The 22,057-nt window shown below is 39.0% G+C and overlaps 1 protein-coding gene across 13 annotated transcripts in view; it reads right to left on the bottom strand.

Annotated features, from left to right (window-relative positions):
• TRPM3 (transient receptor potential cation channel subfamily M member 3) overlaps positions 1-20,368 on the bottom strand; it is a 605,449-nt gene extending 585,081 nt beyond the window's left edge. For 7 of the 13 annotated variants that reach the window (XM_064361670.1, XM_064361673.1, XM_064361674.1 and 4 more), the window contains exon 1: positions 19,925-20,203. In XM_064361670.1, coding sequence (XP_064217740.1) covers positions 19,925-20,101 — 177 coding nt within the window. In that variant the 5' untranslated portion in view covers positions 20,102-20,203. Of the gene's footprint in view, positions 1-19,924 lie in introns of all 13 variants that reach the window. The other 6 variants (XM_064361657.1, XM_064361664.1, XM_064361658.1 and 3 more) reach the window with 1 other exon arrangement.
• Positions 20,369-22,057: the final 1,689 nt, after the last annotated feature.

Below are 22,057 nucleotides of genomic sequence, written 5' to 3'. Positions count from 1 at the left end.
ATGACATATACATTAATTTTTGGCCAGCAACATAATCACTATTACTTTGGTAGTAAATAAAATGTGTTCTTTCAGATGCAGAGCAAACACAGACTTCCTTCTTGCTTCTAACTCCATTGATATTGAAACCACCTGTCCTGGAATCACCATTGTGTTTCTATGTAAGTCAAGCTCTACTCGGGATTTCTAAGGGCTGAGAATACATTTTTATTTATTACTGTGTTTCTAGTTCCTAGTTTAGACTTTGTCACAAAGCTGATTTCAGTAAATATTTGTTGAACACATTTTCCCCTAGGAACATTTCAAAACGTTCTCACAATATAAAAGTCCGGGGGCCGGGCGCGGTGGCTCACGCCTGTAATCCCAGCACTTTGGGAGGCCGAGGCGGGTGGATCACGAGGTCAAGAGATCGAGACCATCCTGGTCAACATGGTGAAACCCCGTCACTACTAAAAATACAAAAAATTAGCTGGGCATGGTGGCGCGCGCCTGTAATCCCAGCTACTCAGGAGGCTGAGGCAGGAGAATTGCCTGAACCCAGGAGGCGGAGGTTGCGGTGAGCCGAGATCGCGCCATTGCACTCCAGCCTGGGCAACAAGAGCGAGACTCCTTCTCAAAAAAAATTAAAAAAAAAAGTCCGAACTACGAAGCATTGTGCACGAGGCCTTCCCGTTTCTGATCCTAGCTTAGGCTACACTGCCTACTTTTCCCTCAAGCCTATTTTACTCAGCTCCAAGAATCAACTTAAAATTACCCCACATGTCCTGCTTCACACCACACTGCTTCTGCACATACTCTTTCCTCTCCCTGGAACATCTTTTATCTCTTTCTTTCCCTGTTGAAATCTTAATAATCTTTTAAGATTTGGCCAACTCAAATACAATCCTTTTGATAGTTAACTTTTTTCCTCAAGCAAAATCAGTTGTTTCACACACGGCTTTCTTAAATATCTAGTATGTTCTTCCATTACATTTTTATTAGAAAACATTATGATTAATTGTTCATGTCGATTTCCTCCCATTAGTTGGTTGGATCCTAGACTGACTATGGTATTTTCATCTTCGTGTTGCCAATGAAACACATGGAGCTTGAAACCTGGGATGTGTTCAAAAATATCAATTGGATTGAGTTATTTCTGGTTCTGAGTCCATTACCTATGCTTTGACCTTTCCTGATAAACCAGTACATATTTACCTTATTTCAATATTTGTGTTGTTTGAACAGAATTTGGAGGGATAATAAAAAAATTTAATTAATCAAAGAAGTTGCTTTTTAGTTTAAGTAAAGACATCACTATCTGGAATCCTTTTTGGCATAAGATTTATTAACTAAAGTGGATAATCGATGTAGTCATTTTTAAAGGCCCGTCCCTAATAAATCACATGCTGAACTGCAATGCTTAAAACTGTCTCAACAGTATATGTCAATAGGGAGACAGGATATCACTGCATACCCTTGAATTCTGATGCAGCCAAAGTCAATACCCCTACTCTGCTTTCTTACTGATAAAAGGAAAGAAAGTTATGAAAAATAAAAAAGAAAAATTGAAAGAGGAACCTTAGAACAAAGTGATGAGTGCCTGCTCTCCTACTGCCCGAGTATCCTGTGAAAGCTAGTCTCTCAACCTGCTAAGGTCAAAATATGATTATTTGAGAACACTGCCAAGTCAAGTCTGAGATTTTAGAAGTCAAAGTTGAAGGAAAAATTAATATTAAATATTGGCAAATTATGTCACTGTGATATTTAACATTTATTTAGAGGAGACAAAAAAAATCTTGCTGACTGCAGAATCCTGGAACAAAGATGGTAGAACAACGACCCAGTAAGGCTTCAAAACCACCCAAAGCGGTCTAAATATAACTGATTAAAGAAATGTGGTTGGATAGGGAGATAAAGCATGCTCCCAAACGCTATCTTTTCTTCCTATAACTACATGGAGAATAACCACAACTACATACAAGTTTTCATTTCCAGCATGTAGTATGGCATCTCATGCATAGCATGCCCCTGGGATGTTTGGTGGAAGGCATGAATTCACCAACCAGCTAATGACAGACTATGCCCTCTTTCTGAAATGTGGACACTTCCATCAAAACCAAGCTCTGTGAAACAATGGAGCAGATAATCAGGCCCATTTAGCAATTCTTTTTTTTTTTTTTTTTTTTTTTTTGAGACAGAGTCTCACTTTGTCACCCAGGCTGGAGTACAGTGGCACAATCTTGGCTCAGCACAACCTCTGCCTCTGGGGTTCAAGCAATTCTCCTGCCTCAGCCTCCTGAGTAGCTAGGACTACAGGCATGTGCCACCATGCCCAGCTAATTTTGTATTTTTAAGTAGTGACAGGGTTTCAACATGTTGGCCAGGCTGGTCTTGAACTCCTGACCTCGATGATCCACCTGCCTCGGTATCCCAAAGAGCTAGGATTACAGGCGTGAATCACCACACTCCGCCTCATTTAGCAACTCTTGGCAAGTGACCATTGCTACTAATATAGACACACCCCTAGTGGCAGAGCCAACATTTTGTAAAATCCCTTGATGTTAACTTCAGATGGTTAAATCTATAGCTTACTTTAGACCGATTTTTTAAAAAAAATCTATGAGCTAATTTGCATTTATTTACAATTTGTAGCATTATGTTTCAAAACAGCAAAAACATAGCATATGCTTCTCATGTGTTAGGGAATATTCTCAGAACTTTATGTGCATTAACTTATTTTATCACAGTGAAAAGTAATATCATTAAACTGTTTTTGCTTTATTCAACCTGTCTCGATCACAAATTCTTCATCTGAAAACCAGAGATAAGAAGACTTCATTACTGAAGATAAATAACAAAATATAAATCATGCATTTTAGTCTCCAGCCACAATAGTAACTCAATAAAAGTTCATTTTCTTCCTCTCTTTGCTCAATTTTACCCATTAAGTTTTCTGCTGCTGTTGTTTTTAAAGATATTTTTGTATGAGAAATTTAATATCACGTTACTCATTAGGGAAGTATGAATTATAATCACAATGAGAAAAAGCTATATGGAATGACTAAAACTAAAAAAGAAAAGAAAATGCCAATTGGTGAGAATGTGCAACAGTTGAAACTCTTATATGTTGTAGGGAGTATGAAATGGTATAATCATTTTGAAAAATTCTGACAGTTTCTACTAAGGTCAAACATACGCCTACTCGATAATCTGGCAATTCTATTCCTAGGTATATAACGAGACAAATGAGTGCTTTGTCCACAAGAATGTTCACAGTAGCTCTATTCAGAGCCAGATGGAAAATAACCCAAATGTCTACTAACAGGAAAAAAGATAAACCAGTTATGCTGTATTCATACAACGTATGCACAGAATAATAGACAAAAGAAAATGAACACACTTTAGGAGCTTGTTGAGTCAAAGAAGCCAGACGCAGTAGTACATATTGTATGACTTGACTTACACATGGTTCTAGACAGGCAAAACTAATACAGAGTGTGTTTTGTATACTTTGATGGGATGGCCAATCAGGTATGGCCATGACATAAGGCACAGGAGAGACTCAGGAAAACAAAGATTATTATCTTCCCAAGTCCTAGAGTCAGGAGGCACTGTATGCCATGTAGGGTCACATGGGGAAAAACACCAGGGTGGTTAGGAGGCAGAAGATGGGAGCTACAGGACAGCTTAGACCTCAGCCTTTATTGGGGTTTCCTAGGGAATGGCAAGGCAGGCAGGGTAATTATGTTAGGACTGGCTATTCTGAATCATTTCAGTGGGCTGTAAACTATAGAGGTGGTCCCTAATTGCCTGTTACCTGGCCTTCTGTCCCGGGTTGTAAGGGCCAGATAGAGGAGGCATGGCTCTGGATTGTTAATCTGTATATCAAAGCCATGCTCCTGGTTAAACCTTGCTGTCTCTAAGAACTGGCTAGCCATAGGACGGGCATTTTCTTCACAGCCAGAAAAATCTTTTAAAGATGTCAAAACAGTGTAATATGCAGAACATTATACGTGTACACACACAATACAGTGATGGAAGTCTGACAGTGGCTACCTTGGGTGGTGGTGATTGCTGTGGCATTAAGTGGCGAAGGTCACTAAAGAACTTTCTAGGGTGATGCCAATTTTTATGTCTTGATATGGCTAGTGGTCACGTAGGTGATTTCATTTATAAAATATTATTGAGCTTATAGATAAAATTCACAAAATTCTACTGTATGTAAGTTATAATCAATACAAAAAGTTTTCTTGATGATGTTCCACTGTTCACGTAAGTAGGATACCTGTTAGCAGCTTTTACAGGATGGTGGAGGGTGTCTATACTAGAAAAGTCAGTTCAGATGTAAAGAGCTGATACCTGGAATTCATCTTTGTGTTGATTCAGGACAAATCTGAAAACAGATTTTTTGCTCAGTGCTACGCCACTATTGACAACTGCAAAGTAATGTTTATGACATGATTTGTGTATTTGTTCCTTCCAAATCTCATGGTAAAATATGGTCCCCAATGTTGGAAGTGGGGCCAGGTGGGAGATGTTTTGGCCATGAGGACAGATCCCTCATGAATGGCTTGGTGCCCTTCCCATGGTAATGAGTTCTTGCTCTGCATTCACAGATCTGGTTGTTTAAAGATCCCAGAACCTCCTCCCTTTCTTGCTCCCTCTCTTGCCTTTGACAGGCCTGCTTCCGCTTTACCTTCTGCCATGATTGCAAGCTTCCTGAGGCCTTCACCAGAAGCAGATGCTGGCCCCACACTTCCTGTGTAGCCAGCGGAACCATGAGCCAAAATAAACCTCTTCTCTTTATGAATTACCCAGTCTCAGGTATTCCTTTATAGCAATGAAAATGGACTAACACTGCTCATTATTCCCATTGCCTAACATTTTATAGCTGTCCAGAGCAAAAGAAAGACACTTTTGCCATGGCTCTTGTTAAGAGCTAATACAATTCTGTTAAGTCTGTTATCATTCTGGATGAAGACGTTTTAAAATGTATAAAAGACATTTTATACATTTTAAAGAAAGACACTTTTGCCATAGCTCTTGTTAAGAGCTAATACAATTCTGTTAAGTCTGTTATCATTCTGGATGAAGACGTTTTAAAATGTATAAAACACGATAAAATGTTTCTCCACAATGTGACAGTTTGCAAAGTTGTTTGGATATGGAAAATGAGTTTGCCAGGGGGCACAAAAAAAAAAAAAGGAAAGAAAAGTGAAGATCCCTCCTACAGTGTAACCCTCTTAATAGAGCATCCTGCAGCGGCTGAGCAATTCCCACATTTAATGACTAATGAATTTGGGTTCGCCTCTGCATTTGCGCAGCTGGCAACAATGGTGCTGTCTGTAGAGCTTTGAAGCAGAGGGTGAGGAGGTGGCCACATTGCACTTCAACTTGAGCAACCTAAAGTAGGCAGACTGTTAAACGTAGAGCTGTACGTCAAAGCACTATAAATTATAAATATACCCCCAACCCCACACAGAAGCAGTCCCTATGCTGCATGCCACTCTCTTCAGCCCACTCCACCCACAATGCTCCCCTCTAATTTATACTTCATTCCCTTCAAGGGAGTTCCCACCATGAGCTATAATCTCTAGGATGCATCCTTACCTTTGCCTATACTGCACCACTCTACTTAATCCAGAATATTTATTTCTGCCTCTTCTTCCCATTGGTATCTCCTTCAGTGCTCAGCTCAAGAGTTACCTTCTCAAGGAAACCTTGCCTATCCTCCCAGACTGCATTTGGAGTTTCTATCTTTGCTCACCAATATGAAAACATGTATCAAGTTATATGGCTATTTCCAATTTTTTTTGTCTGTGTCCTCAATTCCAATATTAGCTCCTTTTGATCAAAGGCCTGTACTTTTCATCTTTGAATTTCTAATACCTAGCACAGTTTCTGACACTTAGCAATAGATGATTGTAGAATGAATAAGTATATAAAGAGTAAATCAATTGGGGGAGAAATGTTAATTTTATGCTGCTGTTTTTATGTGTGAATTGCTGTACACTTAAAAACAAAAACAGTACTCATTTGACTGTATTACATTTGTATGAACAATTGCCGTTCAGAAAAACTTCAATGAAAGTAGGAATATTCTGGTTGAAATATTAATAATCTCTTATTCTGAACTCCTTTAAGCATAGTTAATTTTCAAGCATCATAAACATTTTTTAACCCATATTTACTGTGATATCACTTCCAAACAATGTGCTATTTTCTTCCTTTTTTCAAGGACATAAATTTGAGATGCTGCAATTTCAGTCAGCCCGAAGAGTTGACAAAGCTTGTGGAACCTTTTGTCAGTGGTGAAACCGTGAACAATGGGAGCAACTCAAGAAGGCATGTACGGGGACATCTGAACCCATCCTGCCATCTCAGGGTGAGACTCTGAAAGTATTTCTTCGTGATTTCAATATGTTCCTCCAGTGGAGGAGAGTCTACTACTTTTTCCAGACTCTAAGCCTCTTACTCAGTTATATTGTTTTTATAGTAACCTAAAATGAGATTCTGTAGTTGAACTCTATTTCCTCTTATTATATATTAGCAAAAAGTATAGAAAATGTTTATTATCACTTGCAGAGTGAAATCATAGTTTTGGATTGCTTGCCATGCCTTCTAGGTCTGGGTAGATTCCAGAACCATTAAGCTACTATGTGTGTAGGAAGTTCATGCTCATTGAGTTAGTGAAGCACTGTGCCTGCATCCTTGCTAAGAGAGGCTGCTCCCCACAGTGTCACCTGCCAGATGAATGGGTCTAGGTGGCCATTTTTATCTCTTGTGACTCTATTTCTCTGACCAGAACTAAATAAATGAGGGCAGTCATCTCACCAAACCTGGGTTAATGAGATTTTCCATAGGAGGAGGAAAGAGAGAAACTGAGGAGACAGAAGGAAGGCAACTTTGAGATTACAAGGACCTGGGCACTGTACCAAGTGTTAGCAGAATACAGAATAATAGACGAAGCTAATTTACACAGAAAAGTATAAAGTAGCTGGGCCAAGAGAGGCAGAAATGAGAAACTCTGGAGCCCCATAACAGAGAAGTCTGGGTCTCTGTGTACTTCATTTCCGTCATTGGTATTTTAGAGGTTAACTTCAGAGGAAAATTTTTATTTAAGTTACCATGAGTTGATTAACAATTATCTACGTGATGGTTAATGTTATATGGCAACTTCTCTGGGCTGTTGGTGCCCAGATATTTGGTCAAACATTATTCTGAGTGTTTCTAGGAGGGTATTTTTGGATGAGGTTCACATTTAAATTGGCAGACACTGAGTAAAGCAGATTACTCTCCATTATGTGGGTGGGCCTCATCTAATAAGCTGAAGGCCTGAATAGAACAAAAGGCTCACCTCCTCCAAGCAAGAAGGAAGCCAGCAGACTGCCTTCAGATTTTATCATCAGCTGTTCCTGGTTCTACAGCAGACTTGAGCTGCAGTTCTCTCCCGAGTCTTCAGCCTGCTGGCCTTCCTCATCAGCTTTTGGACTTGTCAAGTCTCCACAACTGCATAAGCCAATTCCTTAAAATAATCTCTTTCAATATATATACACATCATACTGCTTCTGTTTTTTCTGGAGAATCCTGACTTGTAAAATCTACGATAACTCCAAAGTGAAAGCAGCTGCACATAGATAACATGCATTCCCTGAGTCTAATTTATTACCAAAGATACACTGAATTCTGTTAATTTGCACTGCACCGTTTTTGTTTTATTAGGTTGAAAGGAACAGAATTAATATGAACTGCATACCAACTATAATCTATGCAAACACAAACATGTTAATTTATGAATAGTACAAAACAGTATTTTTATTATTTCAATTTATAATGAAGGACACTAAGACTCAGAAAAGTTTTCTGTCTTGTCAATAATCATTTTGAGAATTTGCCATTTCATTCTTTTTGTAGTCAAGTACCTAGACAATCTACCAATGTCTGTTATTAATGCATGATATAACTCTATAATCTAGCTGGGTGTCAGCTGAAGAGAGAAGGTAACAGGGGCAAATACAAGATGCAGAGGAGTGCAGGGAAGGAGTTTGGAATTAGAAAAGTGCTTTCATACATGGCTTAACCTATATGGACCAAAATCTTTTCAGCTACAAAGGGGAGTAACTGAACCCACCACATTTATTCACAGCGTTGCTATGAAGCTCTTTTCATTTGATGTAAAGAAAGTACCCTGCAAATTGAAAAAGGACCTTTGAAATGTTGAGCTTTTATTGTCATTTCATCTTCAGTCCCTGTACATTTTTATATATATATAGTGAATAATTACATCTTTCGAAGAACTGAGACTGCATCGATTTTTTAGAGGGAGAACAGGTATTCTCCTATCCCTCATAAGATAGTGAGCCCACCATACGCTGGTCCCCAATAAGCACGAACGGTTTAGTTTAATTTCCCTCAGACACTGAAGCAGTTTTAAGACAAATAAAAGCATCCAGTGGCTTTTCCATCATTTCTATTTAAATTCAAGAATGCTAAGGCTGGAAAGGACTGTAAGGATCATCTCATAGTTGGCAAACTGTGGACCACAGGCCAAGTATCACCTGCCTCTGTTGTGCACAGCTGTTAAGCTAAAACTTGTTCTTACCTTTTAGAATGGTTGAAAGCAATGAAAATGAGAATATTCTATGACATTTGACAATTATATGTAATTAAATTTTCAGTGTCCATAAATTAGTTTTATTAGAAGACAGCTACGCTCTTTTGTTGTGTATTGTCTGTGGCTGCTTTCATGCTCCAATTTAATATAAATTGAGTATGGCAATGGAGGCTGCATGACCCATAGAGTGGTTGCAATAGACTAGATGAGCAGTTGCAACAGACGGTGTATGATTCCAAAGCCTAAACCATTTACGATCTGGCTTTTTACACAAACTTTGCCTATACTGATCTAATCCTAGTCTCTCATTATATAGATGAGAAAGCTGAAGCGTTGAAAGATAAAACTATTTATTCTCAGTACCTTAGCTAGGATATTAATTAATGCAGAATTAATTAAGAGCTGAAATCCACGGTTTCTTGTTTTTTGTCCATTTGATCATGCTGAAATTAATAATTGAAATTAGCTATAGTTATACTCATCTTTAAATTAAATTATATAGCTTTCTCATGTAAATGACTAGATTTTATCTCAAAATGTTTGCTCACATGAGCTAATGTCATACAAAAAATTTGTCCTGAGAAAGTGAAACATTTTCTTCATCTCTTCATTGAAATGAAATTTATATTGCATTGTTCTTACACAGTTCTAAGTAGAAGTTAGTGCAGAACAAAATAATGGTGAAATTAAACATTTCACTTGATACCATCAATCAAACTGAAAAATATGCTCTGCTTTTGATTCACAAAATAACATATATGGAACATTCAAACACTTTCAGACAAATTGGCTACATTCAATTTTCTTACAAGAGATGATTGAAAATAAGATGAAAAATAATTTCCTAGTCTTTCTGTGTTTAGTGAATAAAACTTGACCAGTTAATTTCCAAAATGTAAGCTAAACTTCAATCTCCTGTAAAGTGAAAAAGATAGTGTGTCTAAAGTTAAAGCATTCCCTTCCTATCACTAGGAAGTATCTCTTGGGATTCCATCAAAATCAATTACCTATCCACCCTTTAAAATATCTATTTTCAATAGGAAATGTTTAAACAGTATTGCCAACTGGGGGTGATTTTGCCCCCTCACCAAAGGATATTTGGCAGTATCTGGAGATATTTTCGTTTTCACAGTGGGGATGGGTGTTTGCTCCTGCTATGTTTTAATAAAAACCTAAGATACCAATAAATGTCTTACAATGCACAGGACAGATGTCCCCCATGACAAAGACTTATTCAGCCCCAAATGTCAATAGAGTTGAGGCTGAGAAATCCTGTTTTAACGAAACAGCATTAGGCTAGCCCAAAGCTTTCAACAACTCTGCAAATTTATCTGCCAGATCCTAAATGTTCAAGTCATCATTTATTTGTGGATTAGCACAATAGAGCAGATATTTTTTATGGAAGCCTATATGATAGCTCATTCTTTCCAGTATTTTCTTCTAGCAAGATTATCCCAGAGATTATGCCAGCAAATAATTATTTACCTTCTTTCCAGCCACATATATTGTTGATCATAACCAACAAGCAGTAGCACAATTTTCTAAAAATTCTGATCTCTTCTATAAGAAAGTTATTTCGACTTTATTTTTTCCCTGAAGGAACCTAATAAACTAAGATTTCTATTTGACTTTGATCCACAATCCATGATAGAGTAAAATAATCTATGACTAAGAGAAAAATAAATCCTAAGTCACATTTACCTTTAAATGGAAACACCAAAATATTTCAATTGGGTAGTGCCTACACAGTTATCGCTAGACCTTTTTCAAAGGCATATTTAGAGGATAAAGCAAGGGTGGCCCCAGGAAGTTTAACAATATAGTTTTTCTTCTAAGAGTATTTTATCTATTTTACAGTATAACCCAGTCAACAACATTGTTAAAGGAAATTATATTAAAGTATGTTAGATTACCAAATTAAGAAATGCCTTTTCTCCAACATGATCAATAGATGAGATAATTTTTACCTCTCACTTTCTCTTTCAGTGCATATTATCAAAGCATATTACCAGATATCTGGTGCTACCTACATAGATTCTTCCTTGAGTATGTATTTTATTCTCTATCACTTTCACTGGATACTAAGTATTAGTTCAACTCCCTAACTAATCTTCCAACTTGGAGAAGCTATGAAGTATAAATCATCTCAAGCTGAAAGTATTCTTTTAATCACACATACACACACACACACACACACACACACACACACACACAAATACCAAGACCCTATAATACCATTTGATTACTCTAAGTAGTAACTTCAGAACACTGAATCTAAAGCACAGTTACTCATTTTCTCCAATATTTACCTATTCAAATCTAATTCATCTAGCACCCAAGAAAGATAGCCTAGGCTCTCTGCTAGATGCTACACACACCAAACTGAACAAGATATGATTCTCAACTTCAAGAGGATTTTCATAATGAGTTGGAAGAGCTAATAATACCACATACTAAAAGTAAAGCTAGAAATACCCACTGACATTTATGGACATGCAGGAGAGGAGAGCATTATCTAGCTTAGAGGATTCAGGAAAATGTTTCTGAACTCATCCTACTCACCTGTGTTGAGCATTAAAATATAGGCAGGAGTTAGCTAGGAGAAGGTCTGGTGCAGGTTTTTTAGGCGGTAGAAATAATTTGTGCAAAAAGCCCAGCTATACAGAATTCCATGATTTGAGGAGGGAAAAAAAAAAAGATAGGAAGGCAGAAAAGTAGGCAGAGGCCAGATCACTTTAGGTGTCGTATTCCATGCCAAAGAGCTTAGGTTTGATTCTGCAAGAGATGAGGAATCACTGAAGAATGTCAAACACAGCAGCATCCTGGTCTTACTTGCATTTTAAATGGACCATTCTGGTGGTTGTGGGAAGGATGGATTTGAAGTAGACAACACTGGAGGCTGTAGTATTTTGGGCCCAAGGAAAAGAGAGACTGATTTTGGGAACTAGGAATAGACAGAAGGGGGTGGAACAGAGATATATTTATGAGGAAAGCTGGCAGAACTGATTGGCTAATTACATAAGGATGGGAGAAAACAAGGCAAAAGGCATACACCCAGGTTTTCCAGTTTGGGCAATGTGGTGAATGGGTGATCCTAGAAGTCGGGAGAAATTATCAAGGAAAAGCAGATGAGAGGGAGCTTGCTCGATTCAGCAATGGCCACTTGACTGGGGCAGAAATTCGACTTAATCTTCTTTCTCTGCTGTCAGGTTTTTCTGACTCTAATCATGAAAGTGCATAGTCTCCTAAAGTAAACAAGAATGAGGCTAACGCACCGTATTTTCTTTGAATCCAGAATACTACCAATCGACTACATATTTTTGGTATCTAAATCAGGTTTCCTGATAAATCCCCTACAAAAATTATAAAAGTCATCCAATGGTCTGTGAGCATGAGAACTTTAAAGATGTGGATACATTTTCAGCCTCTATTAATATATAGAGAGATACTTAGTGCTCAATTTTTAACAATAAAAATCAGATACTGAGGCCTGGTCATGCCAGAGGGATAATTTTAATGATCAACATCTCTTATCAAAGGATTACACTTTAGAAGAGGAGATTCTCAAATGTTATGTGCATAACATTCATCTGGGGTATTTGTGAAATACAGGTTTGTGAGGTCCTCCCAGAGGTTTAACTTCATAAGTCTACGTGGCATCACTGTCATCTGACTCTATTGTAGACAGGCTTGGACCACACTTTGAGAAACACTCCTTCAAGGACTCATTGTGTTTCATAAAACTTTCTTCATGTAAGACAATTCAATATGTAAAATGTTGCTGTAAATAGATTTATAAACAGAATCCTTCCTACCTTCCATATCGGTCTTCTATTTTTTCTATTTATCTACCTACCTACCTACCTACTTACTGATCAATTGATCGTCTGTCTACCTGTGCATCAAACCATGAAGAATTTTTACTCATCTGGGGAAAAAGAGATAAAACTGATCAATGCTATCCCTAAACTGCAACTCCTATGCATAAACTATCCCTAAACTTCATCCCCATCCAACTCCTATCCCTAAACTTCAACTCTGAAAATGAAACAAAAAGAGCCAGTGGTTAGATCAGAATTCCCAAAGTCTATTAAACACAAATCTGTGTGATAAACAGAAAAATTAAGTGTGTCCTTCCTAGAGATCCTCTTATACCTGAACCATCCCATCCCAGAGAGCACTGTATCTTTGCCACATGTTCAAGAGCCAGGAAAATTGTGTTCACTCTTTTTTCATATTACATATTTAATATTAAGCAGCATTTTAAATATTTCCAAATATAAAATTTTTGTAAATATAATTATGCTTTTCCAAATGAAAGCCCTAAATGTTGTCTTCCTCCTCCTTTCTGTCCAGAATCGCTGGTTAGTTTGTGAAGGTTGTGGGGTGGAGGTATAGGTGGGCGAGTCTAGAATTATGGGCATCAGTTATGATTGCTTCGGCCTTGGCCACCAAGTGAACTGGCCACTTCTCACTTGGTCCTATCACCTACCTTAGAATCTAAAGGACATGCCCTTGAGTGACCACTGCAAGTCCAAGGGACATTCATTATAAGGGAATAAAGAAAGGGGGCATATGTAGGATGTTCGGGAATCTTGACCGTGAATACTATTTTTCAGGAGCTCTGGTTCACAACCATATCTCCATATAAGTTCGACAGCATAGAAAATTCTGAAATTCCACATCATGTGACTGAAAATGTTCATGAAAAAAATACAGAGAAACGATCATATAAACAAACAGAAAATAAAAAGAAATAGGGAAAACACTTCTTCAGACTATATCATCTATAACCCAGAGCAGGGCAGCTGAACTCAATTTACTTCTCTTTCTATAAATGATCTTTCATGATTACATATTGAAAACCTACGAACTGTTTAATTAAAACTTTTTGCTCCTACTGTAGATTAACACAAAATCTGTTCTGCCCAGATACTACCATCTGAGAGACCTCTGAATTAAGTTTCCTTCCTGCTCAGCTGAATCTATGGCAGCTTTTTTCAATGGTCCTTCCAAAAGCTCTGGACTTCGGAATCACTGGCAGAACTATGAAAATGCAAATTCCTGCACCCACCACCTAACGACTCAGTCAACACCTCCAGGAGTGGGCCAGCGACTGTTTGCTTTTCTCACAAGCTCCCCAAGTGGTTCTAAGCATTCTTGGGATTTCATGTATCTTTCATGTGTTTGTTCATTTGTTTGTTGATTCATTAAACATTTGTTGAATAATTTTGTTGGTCACAGCCTGTAAAACTCTTTTTCATGCTAGATAATGGAAAGGGAGGAAAAAATATGATCTGAAAATTAACTTGAGCCAGTTGAGGTTACACCAACAGAGGAGCGGAGGGGAGGGTACGGAACTGCTGCTGGGTAGGCAATGTCCTGGCTTTCTGCAGGAAGTCATCTGCCAGGGCAGCAGGACCCTTTCCCTTGAGACAGACCTTGCCAGGGGCATTACTGTGCCTCCAAGCATCCCAGAGTGCAGTGGCCCCCGGACTTGGATGTCCCAGCCATTTCCTTCCTCACTCCCCAGTGACCACACATTTTCATTCCTGCCTCCACAAGAGAGGGCATCAGGAGACAGAACTCTCCAGAGAGACAGGAGGGCTTCTTGTTGCCTCAGGAATTTCCCTTAGGCTGCCTAAGGAACATTTCACAAAAAGACAAGTCACATTGTTCACTGTTCAGCAGCCTGAGTCGAAGCCACCATTTGATATACAATTTTCCCTCTCTCCTGGGTTTTCGTTTGGTCCCATTTTCTTTTATTCTTTTCTTTCTCACTTTTTTTCTTAAGGGAATCCAAGGCTGGCAGGCCTTGGTTGGAAAGACGGAGGTTTATTTTATTTGAAGCCATTAAAATTCTACGTAACCATACACCATGTTTTCCTCAAAGCAGTTTATTCTTCAAGTTTCCCATCTTCAAGGCACTTAGTGGAATTGGTCCATTACAAATTTCCTGACCTTGTTTGCCAGGATTTGCCAATATATTCACCTAGACACATGGGTGTGTGTTTCCTCTCTTGTGGTGGAAACTTAATTGCTGCTCCCTAGCACGTGGCTCAGGAGTACCACGTCCTGGCTACGCAAAGTGCCGGTTTTTTGACATTATTCTACCTCCTTTGCAAAGATTCAGAATTCTGGATGTAAATGGGGCAACTTGAAGGTCATAAATTTAAAACAAAAATTGAAACAAATTTCAATGTAATTGTTTCTTGAAGAGTTTGAGAACACCAGAGGGAAGTCAGTTCCTGGAATGCCTGAAATCAACTATTGAAGACAGACCAAATACATTTGGTTATTTGGATCTTGCTTTGCTTCAGGAACAATAGAATAAACATTGGTTACCATTATATGGAATTATAGAGGTATAAAACATTAGCACTTGGGCAGAATTTGTGCTTATCTGATAGACTAACTTGATCATTGCTCTTTCAATTAATTCTCTTGTGTTACCTAGATTACTTTCAATAATACTTCTGTATCAAAAAGAGGAAGGATTAAAAATAAAACAACAGTTTGGGTTTTTGACTAGATTCTCAAAAAAAATTTTTTTTAAGAATTTACTACGTAAAACTCTGCAGAGTTTTATCAGAAGGCAGGGTATACAACAAAAATACAGTGATATTACTGATTGAATATTATTTACTTCAAAGAATTCTGCTATTGAACACTCAATGGGGGCTCATCTTCATTATTGAGATGAGTGAAAAATATTCTTTGTCAGTTCTACTAGAGTCAATAACTGAAATACCCTTTCTAGCCCAGGAAAGAGGAACTACAAAGTGAGAATCACTGTACTTCCTTCTCGGCGTCTTCATTCTTAGATACTGCGACAACCACCAACCCTAAAGCAAAGACAGAGAACTCCTCAGTTATCCTAGATTCCTCTCTCTAACACGACTAATCCATTTAACAAGCCCTGTTTACTTTACCTTCATTACTTTTGCCTGAACCAGATTATCATCAATTCCCCAGGCCTCTAATCTAATGTTTCAGCTTCCAGTTGTATCATCTCACCCATTCTAGACACTATAGCCAGAGCAACCACGTAATGCCCCAATCTGGTGGTTACCTCGCTGCAGAAATTCTTTTACTTGCCTTCCCCTTCCCCCTAGTTTTAGACTAATGGTCAAATGCTGCAGCTTAGCAGACAAGGCCTTCTATTAGGTTGGCGCAAATGTAATTGTGGTTTTCGCCATTAAAAAACTTTTGCACCAACCTAATATTAAACACTGTCGTTTGCTCTATCCATTCCTTCTTCCATTTTAATATTCAATTCTTTCAATCCAAATAGACAACGTTCTTCAATGCCCAAGAAGCATAACAGGCTTCAGCATAGGGAATGAGGATATTGGATGTAAATCCAGTCAAATCCAAACCCTTCATTTTAAAGAGGGCACCACATTACAGAAAGATTAGGTAATTTGCTCAAGTTCACACAGCTGGTTAGGAACATAGTGGAATTAGGACCCAGTGTTTAAGTGCTTAGGCTGACTTTTTCCAGAATATAATTTTTCTTTTTTCTTTTTCTTTGTTTTTTTTTTTTTTTTTTTTTTTGAGACAGAATCTCACTCTATGGCCAGGCTGGAGTGCAGTGGCACAATCTTGGCTCACTGCAACCTCTGCCTCCTGGGTTCAAGCAATTCTCCTGCCTCAGCCTCCCAAGTAGCTGGGACTAGAAATGCCCACCACCGTGCCCAACTAATTTTTGTATTTTTAGTAGAGACGGGTTTTTCACCATGTTGGCCAGCATGGTCTCAAGCTCCTGATCTCATGATCTGCCCACCTCAGCCTCCCAAAGTGTTGGGATTACAAGTGTGAGCCACCGCACCTGGCCCAGAATATAATTTCTTAATTCTATTTCTGACATTGTTTAAAGTAAGCAAAGTCATAAGATTTCTCAATGTAAAAATTTGAAAGCCTTAAAAATGATACTAATCATTTGGTCTTCATTAACACATTGACTTAAATGTCTTTCCAAAATCTGTCACAAATACAGTGCTTCCCTTTCCCCCAATGCAACCCACTTTTCAGAACCCTTTCCTTCAGTAAGTTCACCAAGACTTCAATACACGGAAAGCTCTCTGCCCTAAAAATAATCTTTGAATTCAACATGTTACCAAAATAAAAGCTTCCAAATAAAACAATGGCAAAGATAGACCTGATAATGAATATGAAATATGCTAAGAACATTCTGTCACTGAAATAAACTTGACTTTTTTTGTGATTAATAGTAAGATGCAATCTTGAAACACGTAAGAATAAAGCAAACGACAACAGAAGAGAAATGAGTTGGAAAGAGTCCCATTTGAAATTTACCCGTTTGAAAACAGGCTCTGTCTTTTGGCTATCATCATTGCTTGCCTGTCCAGAAACTCATTTCTAAGTGTTATTTCCAAATGCAACCCCAAATTCAAAATCTGAGTTTGTTGGCATGTTCAAAATTTGCTCTGAGATGGACAAAACAACAAATGAGATGCTTTCAGGAGGAATAATAAGTATATTCCAATGCTCATTGGGTTTAACTCATCCTTCAGATGCTGCCCTTCCCCTTCTAATTCTTTAGTATCCTGTTTCTGTTAGAAAATGGGAAATAAGGAAATAGGATTATGAAGCCATTTCTAAATAATAACATGGTACCAAAGTAAGTTAGCAAAGAAACACACATTTTCAAGGAAAAGAATAGGAAGGGAGATTGGCTTGAGTCCAGTCTGTCAGAAATGGTGACTGATAAGAGTTTAGCTAAATCTAATCAAGCCATCAGGACCTACACAGCACTTACTGACAGGTAGGGGCAGTGAGAGAGGGCAGGTCGTATTAGAACAATGCTTGGAAGAGTAATAAAAATTACCTGTTGAATAGGAGAATTGGGTTTGTTACCTTAAGATTTCAATAATCTACTAGATTTCCAGAGAATCTATCCATCAAATTAACATAGTGGTGGTAGTATGGAGGGAGATGGAGCAAGAGAGAGAAGGGAGAGGAAGGGAAGGAGCAGAAAGAAAGGAAGGGACATAAGAAATACCGTTATTAAATATTTCATTTCTAGATTTAGCCAGGAAGAGCATTTACCAAAAAATGCCAATTATTACTCATGAACTTACATTTTACTCAAAAGACAAAACTAGGGCAAGAATACATGCATACTACCAAAGTAAACATAGGACAAACACAGTCTAGAGGAAAAAATTACATAGTATTCATAGCCAGAGAGTGCACAATTGGTCATATACCAAAGCAGCTTTTATTTCCAAGTATTGCCAAAATAATTTGGTAGTACTTTACTTTTTTTTAAGAGTTTGAAATGTCCTCAATATCTGAAGTCTCATAAGATAGCTATCAACTTTCAAAAATACAGATGCCATTTGGGAAAAAAGTTCTCTAGTAAGGTTCCATCCTGTCTTTCAGATATTGAAAAAAAATGGGAAGGATACACAGTAATGCACATTATTCAATAAATTGTTACAAAGCATCACTTTAATAAAGGATGGTAACATTGAACTGAACGCCAATGAAAGTATTGCTGTAGCATTAACAGCGTCTCCTGACAGATAGAATGGACAGTACGTTCAGTTAAAAAAGATGATAGAGCTCTCTTAAAAAGACAGAGCTTCTCCTAAAAGAAGTACCTCAGGTAGGTACTTCTCTGCTGGTTTTTTGACTAGTAAATGAATAATATTCTCCATTAAAAAAAACTAGAAGATTAATTAATAACATATTAAGAATGATAGTCACGTATCTGTCAAGAAGAATTGAAAAGCATTATTTTGGGTTAAAGCCGATGCATGACTTTAGCTGAAAAAATATTTCTCACTGCACATGGAATTACTGGAGTTAAATTTTTTCAGTGAGACTTAGATATGCCCATTCTTTGCCCGACTCTTGATTCACTAGTGATTCTGGAGAAAATGTACACTGATTTGTTAATTCTCTGGCCTCATTCTTTTTCTTGCCCTATCACACATGTTGTTCCAATACAGCAAAAACACACATATCCAAGGAAGCATCTCTTCTACTACCCATGCCCAAACCTGCCTTTCCTCCCAAATAGTCCCTAGGGAAGCAAGCCATCGCCATGACAACCATATGATGGGAGTTTGAACAGCACTTGGGGCAGCCTTTGTTGAAAGTTAATACCAGTTGGTGTTTAACAAGACAAGGAAAACTCAGGCAAGGGGTAATACTGTGCTATGAGGCACCACTTAGCTGTAAGGAACTCACTGTCCACATCAAACCCAGCCTAAGCAGAGCACAGCCTCAGAACAAAATTCTGCAGGTGTCGTGTATTCAGGGCTAATTCATCAATTCTCCACTGTAGTCTACTGGACTCAATGTTCAGTGGTAATTAAAACAAAAGAACATATGTACTAAGGAAAAGAGAATTAAGAACTTTGCCTTTTTTACCTTGAAATGGATGCACAACAGCAGAGATATGTACCTTTCTCAATTAAGTGTTATCACCTTCTATTTGTTGGGCAAAACTACTTGTTTCCTGCACCTTTAAATCTAATTTGTGTTTCCTCTCCTACAAGCCAGGTTGTGAAGGTGGATTAGTACAGAGTTGTATGGACTTTTTCAGTATCTTGAATGCATTTGCTTCCAGAAAGAGAAGCGCTGCAGACACACGGTAGCAATTGCTGCTCAGGTGTGGTACCTTTCTTTTGTGTGACTCACAGCTAGAGAGCGAGCTGACATTCAATATATGTTTAATAATACTTTCCCACTACTGATTCCACCCAGGAGACTCACATTTTTATGCCTTTTCTAAAAATAAGGGCACCGAAAAGTCACTATCTGAGCAGGCTCAGTCTTTGTTCGTCTTCACCTGACTGGCCACCTAACTACACAACGCTTTTAAACTAATGAGGAGAATCCTTTGTTCTCTCAGGTTCCGTTTAAAGGGAAAGTGGGTCGAAGGGCTTCCCCAGGGAGAGAGAGAAAAAAACAAAACAAAACTCAGGAGCTAAACACAGGGGAGTAAAGGATTTCACTCCCATTACTATTCCCACCCGCCCAGAGAAGTTAATTAATTCTGTTTTAGAAATGGTTAAAAGGGGTGGGGGGAGCACCAGGTAGCCCATTCTCTGAGACCAAAACCTCCTTCTCAAGTGTGGTTTGCACCAACCTCTTGTCACTGACACCAGGGAGTGTGGGTGGGGGGCGTGGGGGGAGGGGAGAAGTACTGAGAACGTCTCTCCAGCCACTGGCCACAGAGCCAGTACTGCATGCATTTATGCTCCCCCAAAGGTACGTCCCAGCCCAAGTCCCCAAGTTGGGTATTTAAACCTGAAAAGCGTAATTAGCACCATTCAAAGCTGCAAGTTACAGTACCTTCAGAAGTCTGACAGATGGAAGAAAGGCTGCGTGGCACAGCTTCCGGATGGTCCAGTTTAGGGGTCGAGGAGCATCAGCCTGATTCATGACCCCTTCCAAATTCCACCGGGAAAACAAGAAACTGCAAACCTGAGCAATGCCTAGCAAATAAACGGTCCCCCACGGCTCTGGCATCCCATGGTCATCTCCACACCTGCAAATTCCATTAGGGCAGAGGCTTCCTGGAACTTGGAAGACTAGTCAAGTAGCCTTGCCTGAGCTCCTCAACCTTTTTAAGAAAGCCACCTCCCCTCTCTATGCAGCCGTGCTCATGCATACCAAATGTGGCTGAATGGAGGCACACTGCCTGCTGCTTCGGGGAGGGGATGCACGGTTTTGAAGGAGAGGGACAGCCTGCACAAAACAGCCTGTGGTCGGAGTCAAAGCAGCCTGCTCCGGAATGCACGCTCCCTCTCCCGCTCTCCTCCCAGTAAAGGCAGGTCAGGCGTTGGGGGGGAACCGGGGCCATTGCTTTGCTAGCTTGGTTTGGTGGGAAGCCAGGAGGAGAGCAAAAGGGAACAAAAATAAAGCCAGAACGGGAAACTTGCACTTTCTTACACAAAGCATCTTTGAGGGATTGGGAACTGGCACGGGGGGGGGGGGGGAGGGGCGAGGACACAGGGAGAGAAGGGGTGCTTCCGAATGAGATAAATGCTTCCCTTTTGATTTATGTGACATAATAAAGTGAGGGATATCATAAAATACATCTATAGTAAAAGGGATCTTTGTCGTGTTCTGGGGTTTTTATTAACCGTGATTGACAGTCTTCATCCTGATAATCCATTGTATAGATGATAGGCAGTGAGACAGAAGCAAACTCACACACACTGAGTTGTTCCTTTCATAGAAAGCAGTGTAAACTAATAGACATTTGGCTCATCTTTTAGAGATGGTAGTCTTTAAAAGGGAGTTATCTCCTGGAAAGCCACTAGATACCCTTTCTCTGCAACACAAGTTTAACCCATAAAGTGCCACCTGGGATGCTGTCTATAAAGGACGGGTTTCCTCAAGTGGGGTTCCCACCCCCATCATTTTCTAAGGAGGCTTTATGAACTACTTGCTGAGTTGGAATATATAGTCTTTAGGACTCCTGTGGTGAGAGAGAGAATAAAGGACAGCTTTTCAATTTGAAGGTAGAAATTGGATAATTTCACTTAAAGAAGGGAAGTTGGGAGGGTGAGAAGGGAGTTCCTGACACAACCCCCACTTGGACTCTCATGTTCTCCCCTGGCATCAGACCTCAGGAGGAGCAGCTGACCTGACAACTCCTACCCGGGAGAGTCCCCACATCCTTGGAGCATCGCCATCTTATTTATTTTTCCTCTTTAAGTCCCTCTGTGTGACTATGCTGATTTTCCACTTCCAGTTAACTTGAAGAGATTAGTAAATCCCAGCTCCATGACTATTATGCAGTCAGAAGCTGAACTGGGAGCAGTGCAAGCAGATGTGAAACACGGCTGTAATTCAGAACTGGGGACGACACAGGCCCACCCCAGAATGAAATCAATACCTGACACTGCGCTACAAACCTATTTCACTCACAGTGGTCTTGTGTCACAATTTAAGAAAGATATTGCAGAAAACTAGTCCACTGGTAGCAGACAGACCATTGACCTACCTTGTATAATAAAATTTATGTCTCTGATTACCTTCTATTAAAAAATATCACCTTAATAGACCTCATACACAGATGATTCATTTTCTGTTACTGTTCTATTTCCGCAAAAGATTGAAGGCAGTTTTAAAACAATAATGGCTAACATGCATCGCCTAGCACAATGCATTACATAGGTTTATGTCAATGGCAACCTTATGGAGTAGGTGTTACGGTCATATCCTTATTTCACAGATTAAGCAAGTGAGGCCCAGAGAAATTAGTAACAAGTCTAATGTACTAGTAAAACTGCAGTCTGGATTGAAACCCGTCTACTAGGCTATAAAGACAAGCTTTCTCTTGTCTCTTATTTCTTTCTAAAGGGACCCTAGTAATAAAACCATCGTCTCTGTTTTTTGGTATTTTAATCTTACATAAGAGTTAAAGACTTTAAAGAGGAAATGCTCAGCATTTCTTTCAGATTATTACTTTGTTCT

Source organism: Aotus nancymaae, unplaced genomic scaffold (assembly GCF_030222135.1).
Source record: "Aotus nancymaae isolate 86718 unplaced genomic scaffold, 86718_ANA_hifiasm-v0.15.2.pri h1tg000041l, whole genome shotgun sequence".
Lineage (NCBI taxonomy): Eukaryota > Metazoa > Chordata > Mammalia > Primates > Aotidae > Aotus > Aotus nancymaae.
Note: the sequence above shows the minus strand (reverse complement) of the source record. Positions and strands in the feature narration are given on the sequence as shown.